At 43.0% G+C, this 14,217-nt stretch overlaps 1 protein-coding gene across 1 annotated transcript in view; it reads right to left on the minus strand.

Annotated features, from left to right (window-relative positions):
- Positions 1–10,241, minus strand: part of adarb2 (adenosine deaminase RNA specific B2 (inactive)) — a 252,150-nt gene extending 241,909 nt beyond the window's left edge. The window contains exon 1 of the mRNA XM_072679337.1: positions 9,878–10,241. Coding sequence (XP_072535438.1) covers positions 9,878–9,965 — 88 coding nt within the window. The 5' untranslated portion in view covers positions 9,966–10,241. The remainder of the gene's footprint in view (positions 1–9,877) is intronic.
- Between the last annotated feature and the right edge of the window lie 3,976 nt (positions 10,242–14,217).

The following is a 14,217-nucleotide window of genomic DNA, read 5'->3' on the forward strand; positions in this document are numbered from 1 at the left end:
TTACATGTAAACTATTCGGTAACAATCAGTCCTGTGTTCTTGAGGATTAATACAGTTTTGCACAATATAATATTGCAATAATTTGAGATAATTATATTTACTTAAACCCCTTATTAGGGAGTAGTAGTTGACAATTACCAGTCAGACAAAAATGCATATATTATACAGTAATATACAGTCATATACGATATTTGACAGTATATAAATATTGTGACTGTCATGACCAAACCTAAAAAAACAAAGCCTTCTTATTGTGTATTTTTAAATTAGATTTTCCTTATAATGCGAACTTTCCAGCTGCCCTTTAAATTGCTAATAATTTATCCCAAATGTATCAATAATAGTCAAACATGATAGTAGTAGTAGTAGTAGTAGTATTTTATTATTATTATTATTATTATTATTATTATTATTATTCTCTTGGTCCATTAACATGCATTCAAACTTAGTAAAGTTAAGCACTGTGTTGCCCTTTCCCCGAATGAAATATTAACTTTACAGGAGAAGGAATAAAAAACCTAACCCTAACTTTCAATGGAAGTACTTTTCGAGCATTTCTATGGGTTCACAGTGGATGGAATTTTGACACAATATAAAGAACAACTGTCTGATTAAAATGATATCAAAAAGTAAAAACTTGGCAAAAATGTAGATACAAGGTTTTTTAATGACAGCGATGATAAGTCAGTCAACAGGTTTTCTGCGTTTTGTGTGGAAAAAGCTGAAGAGTTGCTTTAATAGCAGAACGAAAGAGAGAGAGAGAGAGAGAGAGAGAGAGAGAGGCACTGGATCAAACAAAGCTAATGCAGACGAAGATTTTTTAAACACCTTATAAAGGATTTGCTCGATAAGCCCGGTGTGCACGCACAGACCCTGCAGAAGCCCGGAATCGATGGATGAGAGCGGATTTAACGGCGGGCACGAGGAGAGAAAAAGGCTTCTTTAATGTATGCGCCGAAAAGGAGTGATGAAGCTAAACTACTGAAATAACCTAATCTACTCAAACAGGCATAATCACCTACAAACCAAAATCTCCAACACTGTGCCCTGCCAGCCCTGCGCCAGGCTAATGCTGCTCTTACACTCGCTCACGTTTAAATAACACCATCCACTCATTCACACACGTGCCAATGACATGAGAGGCACTGGGCAGTCCATCAGATGGTGATATACAAACACACATATGTATGTATATATATATATATATATATATATATATATATATATATACACACACACACACACACACACACACACATATATATATATGAAACCTGGCCAAAATACACAAATACATATACAATAGGCACAATACAGGTTCAGTTTTGACCCCCAAGATGCCAAACTAATTTAAATTCAAACATTCATGGAGTAGGGATGGGCAATATGGCATAATATATGATATTTTTCATTTAGATCAAGATGCATCACAATATGCTTTTCTAAGTGTACAGTGGAGATCGTCAGAAGACTGTCCTGGTTATGTGGATTTACTGAAGGTCAGTGACTGAAATGTTGTAAAGTACAGCAGAAAAAAAACCTTTAATATTTGTGTACCTTTATGTCATATCACCCATTTCACTCATTACTCTAGCCTAGAGTAAAATATCATTAAACTAAATAAATAAATAAATACAAAAATACAATGAAATTGGTACAGCTAAAAGTACTGAAAACAGCTGTGTTATCTGAGAAGTACAATATACTGTATACAGAGTGTGTGTGTGTGTGTGTGTGTGTGTGTATATATATATATATATATATATATATATATATATATATATATATATATATATATATATATATATACTTAATGTGAATCTGTCCATTATTCTTTATGCTCCAAATGCTGGGTAGACATGCAGGGTTTATGTGACATATATACATACACCGATCAGCCATAACATTAGCACCACCTGCCTAACATTGAATAGGTATTCAATGTACCTATTCAACACATTCTGCCACAAAAGCTCTGACCCGTCAAGGCATGGACTTCACAAGGTGTCCTGTGGTATCTGGTACCAAGACGTTACCAGCTGAAGAGCTTGTGAGAGCCTCTATTAATCACATAAATGAGCCTTAGGTGCCCACGAGCCTGATGCCTTAGAGCACTGTCGGTAGGTACTGACCACTGCACAACAGGAAAATCCTACAAGACCTGCCTGATGTTTTGGAGATGCTCTGACCCAGTCGTCTAGCCGTCACAGTTTGGTTCTTGACAAAGTAGCTCAGACTCTTATGCTTTCTCATTTGTCCTGCTTTAACACATCATCACCTTCAAGATCTGACTGTTCGCTTGCTGCCTAATATATCCAGAGGCCACTGAAGATAAAGATCATCATATATTATGTGTGTATATATACTCATAGCTCAAATCATTTGGAGTGACCTGACCTGACCTCACTACTTTACTGTAAGAGATGCCTTAATTTATGCCTTTATGCAAATTTTAATAAACAAAATCACACTTAGAACTACTTAAAAACAAATATACAAACATGCATCATGCATACCTGAACCTAAACAGAGTAATCGGAGTATAATTACCCTTATTACACTTGTCATTCCACTCAGTACGAAACCTGCTCTCATGGTACTAGCATTAGTCTTATTTCATAGAGTGGTGTCAGTGCTAGCTCTTGGGCATTGTTAATTGATTTGTGGCCCACATTGTACTGCGGCGCTGTTTTTTTTACAGTCAGGACGTGTTTATGTAGTCTCGTGCTCGCGCTGTCTTTACGAGGACTGACAGCTCCCATAGATGGTAACGCTATTATGCTCCTTATCTGATAGCTGCTAGCGTCTGCAGTATGGGTGCTAAGCAGGTGGAGCAGTTCATCGCGCCGTATGCCGGCCTAGCATTTTTTTTACTTCCCCAGGGACGTGAACCGAGTACAAATGAATATGATGTCCAGAGCATCGAGACAAGGTCGAGTAAATATCCACAGTTTTAGGTGTAAATACTGTTTAATAATATTTCACCACACTGCGCTCTTGGATGCCGTATCCGAACCACCTGGTTAGAGATACTCTGAGAACGGAAGCACTGTCTACCTGATGTTATTTTAAGCACTAGAAGGTTCTTCTCTTTGTCTTCAGCCCCTTCAGATTTATCTTGGACCGAACCTCAGGCAGACAATTAGCCCAAACAGCTCATCTGTGTTATTGAGACATTTCAGCATGAAATTTGTTTTTCCTCACTGAACTTTAAGCAGAAATTCAACAGCCAAGTCTCAAAAGCCAACAGGGCCTATTAAGAGATAATTACTAATTATGCTAATTTGTAAAGTTGCGCTCTTTCTTTCCTTGGTCACTTTATCGCCGAGCTCTCCTCTGGGAACAGTAACCATTCAATGCTAATACCCCCCCCCCACCCACCACCCCCACCCTCACCCTCCCTCACCCGTCCCCGGCCGAATGTCCGACGGAGGACGGCGTGTCCTAAACGGAGAAGAATTTCACACTTGATCAGGGAATTGTCTGCAAATTCAAATCTACAGCCGGGCCGCTCCCAGCCTGCTGCCAGCGATGACCTTCATTAACCTTTTAAATGCCAGCACTGCTCTGGTGCCTTTAACAAAAAACCTCTTATCAACAACCCGCACAAATAGCCACCCTGTACAACACAAAGAAACAGTCCCAGACTTGTGTGGAAATCAGGTGAAAGCTTAATGGCATTTTGTCTCTGTCTCTATATTTGTCTCATTCCCAGAGAACTGAATTATCTATGAACTGAATTTCAACTTCAGGGAGCTCTATCAGCAAACCACGCAGGAAAGCAGTTCTATTAAAAAAGCTAAAGAGAGATAGGCCAATCCAAACACAGTCTTATTCACGTTAACAGAAAAATCTAACTCAATCGCAATGAAAATCGCTGTATGTCAGAAAGGAAGCGAAACACGGAGGATGACACGACAAGCTACACCTCAACGCACACACACATACTGGTTTTTATACCGTGTCAGGATGGGAGTTTATATGTATAATATGTCCCCTTTGTATTATATTGTCCCTGTCAGACCAAAGCGTTCTCCAGCCTCTCCGTGTCTCTATATTATATATTGTTGTAAGCGAATTGAGATGATTGGACCAATAGAAACATTCCAGAATGACTCCGAAAATATTTTGGAGATCCATATCTATGTGTAACAATGTTCCCCATAATTATTCTATAAATAAGTATTTATATGTAATATGTCTTACACATATTCTATATATTGTTGCTGTCACACAAAAGCCTTGTATTTCCAAAATGGCAACTTTACAGTAGAAGGAAAAAACCTTCTTAACTTTCAGTGGAAGTTAATGTAAAAAGATTTTATTCCAAGTCATTTTGAAGCATTTCTACTGGTCCATTTAACATGACATTTGGACAAAATGTGAAGAACGACTGTCAGGGACATATAAGGTCAAAAAGTGAGAAACAGCAAAAATGTATCCAAATTATACATAAATACATGATGTACATTATAGGTCTATATGTATATAAATTATACACACACAAATTATACACACACACACACACATACACATATATATATATATACATATATATATATATATATATATATATATATATATATATATATATATACACACACATTCTTGCTGTTTTTTTACTTTATATATATATACACACAGACACACACACACAACAACATCAACATGCAAATATACATGGAGCTTCACATCAGCTTCACAAATTGTTAGTCCTGACAACACACACACACACACACACACACACACACACACACACCCTCCAGACTATCACACCAGCAGAGCAAGTGAAGCAATTCAGCCACAAGCCCCCATCACCCTATGTTGTGGTCAGCTATAACCACAGTGTGGTTTTGTGTGGCGGTGTCATTTTCTGACCTACGGAGGAGCCACCCGAAGGAGGCCGACCATGACCAAACCTCTCTGAATTAACACGAGGCGCGCTAAACTTTGCCAAGTTTCATTTCTAATTTATATCCACCTCCACATATTATCACTGCAGTGTAAATTCAACGTATAATTACATAAAACGCCAGCTGCCCTTTCCTCTGGGTGAACATTTCATGGTAAATAGACCAGTAAAAATGATCCTTTATATTAATATACAAAATAAATATATAAAATAAATTGTAAGGTATTGTATTTACCTAATTTTGGAGCATTTCTATTGGTCCATTCATCAAGAAATTTGGACACAATATAAAGCGCCACTGCCAGATTTACACTGTGCCAAAAATTTACACTGTGTGAAGAAACTGCTAAACTGGAGACAGGCGTGCTTTTGCATGACAGCGATGATGTATTATTATATAAAGTAACCGTTTGTTGCATTAATATACACTAAAGCTGAACCTGCTTTTTTCCTTTCCATTCTGAAGATATGAGGTTTTGTTAGGACAGCGGAACATCTAACATAAACGCTCCGTTCCACTTGTCTCATTTCTCAGACTACACAAAGTACATTTCTACATTTCCTCCAGATTAGCCTTCACTGAGCTGAAATAATCCGTCACAGACAACATGCAGTCTCCCCCTGAAAGAGAAATGGCATTTGGCCTTTTTCTTTTTTAACGGGGGTCGATGTGTGTGTGTGTGGGTATGTGTGTATGTGTGGTGGGGGGGGGTAGCCTATTCCCCCGAGGACGTGTGGAGGTAAGTCAGTGTGCCGTGCTTCATTACAGAGGAATCTAAATACATAGGAAAAGTCCCGGTACACTGCTGCAACGACACACAGTCCGCCGGCTTTGCTGGAGAACCACTGACTGACTTCAGTTTATTCACAAAAACTGACCGACCCCTGTTAAACGCCAGGACTCGTATTGTTGGTCTGATTCAATGGACTGTGCAGCAATAATAAGTAAAAGCAGGGTAAACACACAGTTCTACATGCACTTATATTCCGGGAAGGTCGTAGTGCAGGTGCTGATTGGAGGTAAATGACGCCATGTCAATATAAGAGCAACTGCCCCACTTTTGAGGATTAATACCCATTGTTTGTGGATGTGTGTGTGTGTACTTGCGTGTCAGAGACAGTGTTTTGGACTGCCTCTGTCAGCCTGGGCTAACATAACTGACCAAAAAAGGCAAAGGAACAATACCCCACCACTGCCTAACGTAATCAGGAAAGACCCGCTTCCGTCCCTGTGAATACACATAGGTTTTAACGCGCTGTCCATCTTCTCCTAATCTGTAGCATTTGCTGAGGATTAGTCCATCAAATAACATGTCAGTGTAATCCTGAAACGCTGCCCTTTTGCCAAGAGGACTCTAAACATAATTGTTTCGGCTCTCAGAAAGATGAAAGTATATTGGAATAACGCAGAGATTTATCCTTCCATCTCCATTATCAGAGATTAGGGGAGGGGGGAAGTTAAAACAATCTGTTGACGTCGTCCGGCTTTGTGTAATTAATTGTGTCTCTATTCTCCTGAGTGCAGGATATTGTCTCCGGGAGCGGGAGGGGAAAAAAAAAAAAAGACCCACATACCCTGGTTACAGTTATAGTTATAATAATAATAATATAAAAAGCATACAAAATACATACAAACACAGCGTAACACAATACGCAATACGACTGTACTACAATTTAACCTACAATTTAAAACAACACCATATAGAGAGGCAATTAAGGGTGCTAATACTGAAGTGAGCCGTGTATATCAAGCTGCAGGCCGCCTGCTATTATCAGCACCTGCTTTTTTAGGTAAGTGTCGGTCGTGTTAATCAGAAAACGAAGAAACACTAAAACAGGTACTGAAACCATTACAGCTCCTACAGTCCCTGGTGTTAGAGAGCGGCTGCTGTGTAGTATACACTGGTTGGAACGTTTTCTAGAGAAATGCTGGGTTCGAATGACCGGGTTTGGCGGGGAGAAGTCGAAGTGAGAAAACCTCACATATGGATGAAATCCAAATATCAGTAGATTAGATTAGTCAACTTTACTGGCATTGAGAAAGTACAAGTACAGACCAATGAAATGCAGTTAGCATCTGACCAGACGTGCACAGTAGTGAGCGTATAATAATGAATAGTAAGGTGCAGAATTTAGATGCAAATTAGAAGAATGAGATGGAGTATATAAACAGTGCAGATTTAGATGAGCAGAATTAAAGAGAGAAAATAAAAGCTATACATGTAAGCAGATGTCTACAGTGAATCCTGTGCAATTTAGGAGGGACAGAAAAATATGATATAGAAATATTCCTATATTTGTATTATATAAAAAGAATATATCTCCAGGGCTATTATATAACATTAAGTTAAAGAGGACAAATGGAAAGGTGGAAATTGCCCCAAGCAGTATGGCATCTATTTCACATTACTGGCACCCCAACTACTAAAAATTAAAGCCAGTAAAAAAATAAAATGCATTTATCAAAATTTTAGGTCCCTGCACGTCCGTCAGCATCAAAACACACCAGCTCTGCTGGTAAATTAGCCGTTGTCACACAGAAACACAAGCCACCCACAGCCCAGTGCTCTCTTGTGCACGCATTGTCCAACGTTCATATGCGATGCTTAATGCTGTGTGACCAATTCTGTCATTTCCATTATGTAAATACATTTGGCTCAGCAATGCACTTTATCTATTGTCTTTCTTTTCTCAATTACTCGGGTTATTAATATCACGGGTTATAAGACAGGCCGCAGCGGTCCGAGGCAACGCTGCAAATGACGCTTTATTTATCTACACCACCAGCCGGTGCGCTGATTGGAGGCCCTATAGCCGAGTCTTAACCCACAGTTACTCACATGCGAATGCAAAGATCTACACAAGGTGTCTATGCTGGTTGGGAACTGCGCCATAGAGCCGTTCAGAAAGGTTGCAGAAGATGTGGAGTGGTGTACTGACCGCACACTGTGGCAGCTGAGGACCGCAATCAGTCCAATGTGAAGGAAATTTCGGTTCAGCTGGTATTTTCCAGCAGACTCTTATTCATTAGGTGATTTTCAGGGGGAATTTGATTGAGGCCATTACTGGAGATCGTTCATGTGCTGGGATTTAAACTGTAGGTATTTTCTAACGCACAATATTTCATTAGTTGTTTTTTTCCAAGAAAACCCAGTACAGACAAGCTATCTGCCAACTATCGGAGACATTTCGGAGACGGCAAAACGAAGCATTTCCCGTCTATAATTGCGAGTTCTTATTTCCCAGTTCACACCGGGAAATTCATTAGGTCATTTTTGCACTTTTCTCAGCACTGAGCAAATCCCTGTCAGTTAAGGCGGAGGATAGACGGAGGCAGGCTGGCTGGGGGCAGGAGGTTTGATCAATGCCGTGTGTTATCAGCGCCGTCCCGCTCGTGGCCCCGGGAACCTGTCAGGCCCGGGCCGATAAGCAAGCACAGGGTGACGGAAAAAAAAAGAAGAAAAAAAAAAACCACACACACGCACACACACATATATATACCCCCAACACACACACACACACACACACTCGTCACAGCCAGCACGGAGGTGTCCCTGAACCACCGGCCACCGGCAGGCGCCCTCATTCATTACCCTGCCACTGCGGAGGGATGAAGGACCGCGGCGGCCGCCGTCTCTCACCTCACGCCCCGCTACATTACCCCTCATTACTGCTGATGAAATTGCAGGGGTGAACGTGCAACGAGCAAGCGAGGAAAGTCGAGGAATAATAGAGGAGCAGGAGAGGGCATCCTGCAACAACCTGCAACAAGTTGTTGTTGTTTTTCTTGGCTCTGAAGGCTTCTGCACATGAAGATGTGAGGAGGAAACCAACCTTTCTGTAATGAGAACAATAATGACCAAAAGTGCTTGGACCCCTTTTTATAATGATGCTGGTGAGAATATGAATAATAATAGGAACACTGACAACAGTAACGATCTATTAAATATAAAAAGGACTAATGTACTATATGACGTGTCTCATTCTGCACACACACACATACACACACACACACACACACACACACATGCATACTGTCCCCATGTATGATTTCATTTGCCCCCTATAACAAATAGCACTTCTTTCCTTATGTGGTGGTAGGCTGGGGTCTAGGAGTCTAAGGGGCTCGTGCACAGTCCTATTTCCCTATTTCCCAGATGCCCTTGCTCTAAAGGTGTCTCTAAAAACTCAGAGCGCTCGGATGAAGCGTTGGCATGACAGCTCACCGGGGACGCGCGTCTCAGGGGGACGTTTGCCAGAGAAGTCCTAGAAGAAGCGAGCGTGAACGCGCTCAGTGACACGTCAAAGCCACCCGGCTCGTTAAAGCTCGTTATAATGAGACACTAAAGAGGCTGTAACCTCGCCGCGCGCGCCAGCAGCCGAGAGCTGGAGGTTAAACGCGCCGGACAAAAGGGGACGACGAAGGGGCGCGTTACGCACGGGATAAACACACACACACACACACACACACACACACACACACACATATATATATATATATACAGAGATCGTGAAAACTGGGGACGCGCACGTGTCTGTCAGCAAGAGCTGAGCATGTGCAAAGAAAACAAACAGACACACAAAGAAAAGAAACTTGGAGAGGAGAGAGACGTCATGAAGAAGAGCGGCCAGCCGGAGCGCACGGGCAGAGAGCGCACGCTCATCACTGATAATAATAATAATAATAATAATAATATTAATATTAATAATAACAGTGATGATAATAAAAGGACACATCCCAACATAGACAGTGCTGCGTACTTGGATCCCTAACTGTAATAAAACCCACAAAAGCAGCTCGTGCCTTTCTTTCTCGTTGCCCTCGCGCTGCGTAATGTCAGCGCGAATGTCGTGTTCCTGACCTCTGCCTGGCGCCTCCTTTGCGCGCGGACAGGTGGATAAACAGCCACAAAACAGGGAGCACGCGAACACCAGCAACTTTTCTTGGTTGTTCTTTTGCTTTACCTTTTCTCTTCGTCCTCCTCCTCCTCCTCCTCTTGAACTTGCACCTCACCGCGCCGCCGGGGCTGCTGCTGGCCAGCACCGAGGCCATGAGGACGGAAGAATGGGCGCACGAATGGATGGACCGCAGGACGTGTGGTCGTATGGAGGAACGGACGGACGGACGGATCTAGTGGTCAAACTTGTGTCTCCTCGTTCTCTCGCGCTCCAGTCTCTCTCTCGACTCGGACAGTCCCGGCATGCCTTTCAGGCAGCGCCCCCTCCTTTCTCCTTTCTCTCCTTCTTCTTCTTCTTCTTCCTCGCGCGCTGATGCTGAGCTTTCTTTCTGCTCTCTCTCTCTCTCTCTCTCTCTCTCTCTGTGTCTCTCTCTCTCTCCCTCTCTCAGTGCTCTCTTCACACACACAAAAACAGGCTGCCCACTTTCTGCACCTCGCGTGCGCGCGCGCCTCTGCGTGTGCGTGTGTGTGTGTGTGTGCGTATGCGTGTAGTGTGTGTCTGCGTGCCAGCTTTGGCACTTTGGATCCAATCACACACACCGTCCTCCTATTCGCCGCTGACGAGTCTAATTAGACCCAATCACGAGCGTCGCCGCGACGTCACAATCATATGATGCTCCGCCCACACAGTAAGCAAGCCCCGCCCCTTGCCTCTACGAGTTTGAAGTGAGAAATGGCAGCGTGGCAGGCAGGGAAGCAGGAAGAGGTGGTGAGGGAGAGTGTCAGTGTGTGCGTGGCTGCTTTATTTAATATTAATATTTCATATTTCATATACTATTATTTAATGTTTCTGTGCATCATTAGAAAATGAAAATAAGGAGATTTAGAAGTGGGAGAAAAGGAGGTAAGGTCGTTCTGAGACCTGTGCTTAATTCTGGCTCCTCGTCATCCTCATCAAGAGGCGTCATGGTGAGGAAGGGGATGTAATTTAACTGACCTTCAGGCTTAAAGGTTGTCCAGTGCAGGTTGATGGTTTTTGGCCTGTTGAGGAGCTGCTATGTCTTTCCTGCTTGCTACCCTTAAACCCTCGCATACCCACACAAGGACTGGACCATTTGGAGCCCCCAGCACCTTTATTTTGATGTGGATTCTGGTGGGTTGATGGCACTTCCTCCCCACATCACTCCTTGTGGAGCTAGGGAGCCGCAATTTCCTCAGACCGCGCTGACCTCCTGGCGATGCTGCATCAGCGAAATTTGGAAAGGAGGAGGTGGCTGTCTTTACATGTGTCAGAGGAGACATGAGCTAGTCTTCACCCTCCTAGTGTTGAGGGCATTGCTAGTGATAGGGGAGTTCACATGAACAGGTATTGGGAAATTGGAAATGGAGTAAAATTAATTAATAAATTATTAAAAATAAATGTACTACAAAAGGTTTTTGACGTGATGCCGCAGAAGAACCACTGTTCGTTCCTTAAGGAACGCTTTTTTGTAAAGTGGCTGAGAGTGGGAAGAAACTTTAAATAGGTGAAGAACCGTTACATTCACTTTTTCTAAGCAGCATTAAGTGAGAATTGGAATTTCTTGTTCTTGGGATCCCCCTAAAGTCAGGAAATGTAATTTGCACCTTGAGCCACCCTAAAGGACACACTTTACACATGCATTTGTGGACAAGCTGGGAGATAAAAAAAGTGTCACTGGAAGGGAAAGAAGCATGCGGACTGAGGAGGTAGGGTAATATTACAGGGTTATACTAATATACCCCGGGTTATGCAGGGGTACGACGTTCTCGTAAGTGTTGTCCTGTCTGCTTCACCAGAGTAACTTAGCGCAAAATGTTTAAAAAAAAAAAGAAAGGTTGGTCGGTACATAGCCATGTGTGAATATGAAGAAAGTTTTTTTTTTTCTTTCTGGAACCAAAATTGACTCATCTATGGCATCACTTACAGATCCCTTTGTATCACCTTTGTTTTTAAGAATGGAAGTGGAGTTTCTTCATGTCGTCTGAGTGTTTATTTAAATGTCTGCTCTAATAACTGTTGTCTTCAGCTCATATCCTCCAGAGACATCTCTCCACCACGGGCTGCGCTAGTGATGCAGGTTTCGGCCTCTCAGAGAAGAAGAGGACTCCGGGAGCCACTGAATCGACAGAATCCTGAACCCAAATCATTGTAAACATAAATGCATTGATGTTGACATTTTCCTAACAAAACAAAAAGCTATTTTTTTCTGTCAAATGTCATTAGGCTTCGTCTAAAATATGAGCAGTAGGACTACTCGGTGACATTTACAGAGGAAAAAAAGCAGAAAACGATGGAAAGGAATGTACACTGGAAAACATGGCATATTTGCTGATGTCAGACAGATAAGTCACTTTGAGGTGCTGTTTTGTGGCAGGAACATTTCCATGTAGGCTAGGGGGAATGGAATGGTGTGTGGGTGGGTGGGCAGGCATGCTGGACGGTCCTTGGGGACACAGCTTGCCCGGGGGGCCACCCACAAATATCCATGTAAATTGCAGTTTAAGAGAAATCAATAGCAGTGACAAGTTGCCAATGCCACTATCAGGGGACATAATGGTGTGGCGGGGGCGAACTGCATGCACCCAGATATTGCCACAGGCTGTGTGTGTGTGTGTGTGTGTTGGGGCAGGACGTGAGTAAAGCAATTCTCCAAATGGGGACATCTGTGTGACTCTGACTGAACGGAATGGAGGGAGGAAGGGATGAGGGAAGGACAGAGGGAATCAAGGAGGAATGTATGAAGGATGGAGAGATGGAAGTAGGAATGAAGGAGTGGAGATGAAGACAGGCAATAGGAAGGGAGGAAAGGGGGACATGATAAAAGGATGGAGGGATGAAGGAATGGATGGAGGAAGAAAGGGGTGGAAGAGTGGAGAGAATGAAGACAAGGTGGAGGAATGGGGTAAGGAAGGGTAGTAGGACTAGAGATGGACAGAATTGAGAAATGGATGGAGGGTGGGATGATGACACGGAGGAAGGGAGGAGGGAACAATGGAGGGATGGAGGACAGGATAGGACAATGGAGGGAAGGATAGAGTGATGAGAGTTGGGGGGTGGAGGGAGGGATGGAGGGATGACGGCAAGAAGGAACATGATAGAGGGATGGAGGGAAAGATGAAGGAATGGCTCAACAGATGAAAGGAGAGGGATGAGAATGGAGGGATGGAGGGATGATGGCAAGAAGGAACATGATAGAGGGATGGAGGGAAAGATGAAGGAATGGCTCAACAGATGAAAGGAGAGGGATGAGAGTGGAGGGATGGATGGAAGAATAGCATTGAGGTCAGGATGAGGAATGGAAAGAAGGATGGGGGATGGATGGAGGGAGAGCATTAGACAGACGAGGAATCAGACAGACAGAAGGAGAGAAACAGGGAGGGATGAGGAGATGGAAAAGTGAGGAGGGAATGTGAGAGAGAAATAGAGGGTGAGAGAGATAGACTTGAAAGAGGCAGAGAATAAGAGATGATTTAAGCAGAAAAAGAAAAGGCGAGAGGTGGAATCAGACAGACGGATAGCGAGGCTCTGGAGGTTAACTACTGATTCTAGATCAGCTCTGAGGGGCTTCAGGTGCACCACTCTGTGCGTTGTGCCTAATTGAAAGTGACGGCAGAGTCAGACTGAACAGGTTAAGATAATACACCCACGCTGGTACTTTCTTCAGCAGACACGGCTCAGCGATGCCCTTTCAGCTACTTCATTTCATCTGTAGTCAGTTACAAACTTAGGACCTGCTGTGTTTGGCTACTCCTCATGCTAAGCAGTGCTGGAGGGGAAATGCTTCAGTCAGGCTGCGTTCACATTACCAGGGTGAAGTGACTCCCAGATCGCATATGTATCTGATTTGTAGGCATGTGAGATGGATGTGAACGCCAGATCAGATTTCATGCCTCTTTTTGCCCGAATGCATGCACTGTTACAGATTCCTTCACATTACAGACATACAGGTCACTTACATTTATGAATGTGAACCGCCAAGACAGCGATATAAGACTTGAGCAAAACATCGGAATTGATTAATTAGGCTTGCAATGTGAACATAGGCGTAGAATCAGATACCTGATTGACGACGACATCAGGTTCAACACTCAGAATGATTTATTTTCACCAGCTCCAAGATGTGCAATGAAAATAAAATACACTATGTGTCTACAAGTATCCAGACACTCATTCTAATGAGAGAATTTAGCTACATTAAAGCAACATTAGGTGACTCAGCGGTCTATTGCGCTGCCACTACGGCCCAGGGATCCAAGAGAGCATAGTTGGCCATGCTATCTCCGGGTTTGTAGATTGCGCATCCTCCCCTCATCACTCTTAAGCACTGTGGGCCGGCACAGGTGTCTGTAGCTGGTGCTAAGGAGACATGTGTTCAGTCCTTACCC

The sequence above is a fragment of the Salminus brasiliensis genome, chromosome 5 (genome assembly GCF_030463535.1).
Source record: "Salminus brasiliensis chromosome 5, fSalBra1.hap2, whole genome shotgun sequence".
NCBI lineage: Eukaryota > Metazoa > Chordata > Actinopteri > Characiformes > Bryconidae > Salminus > Salminus brasiliensis.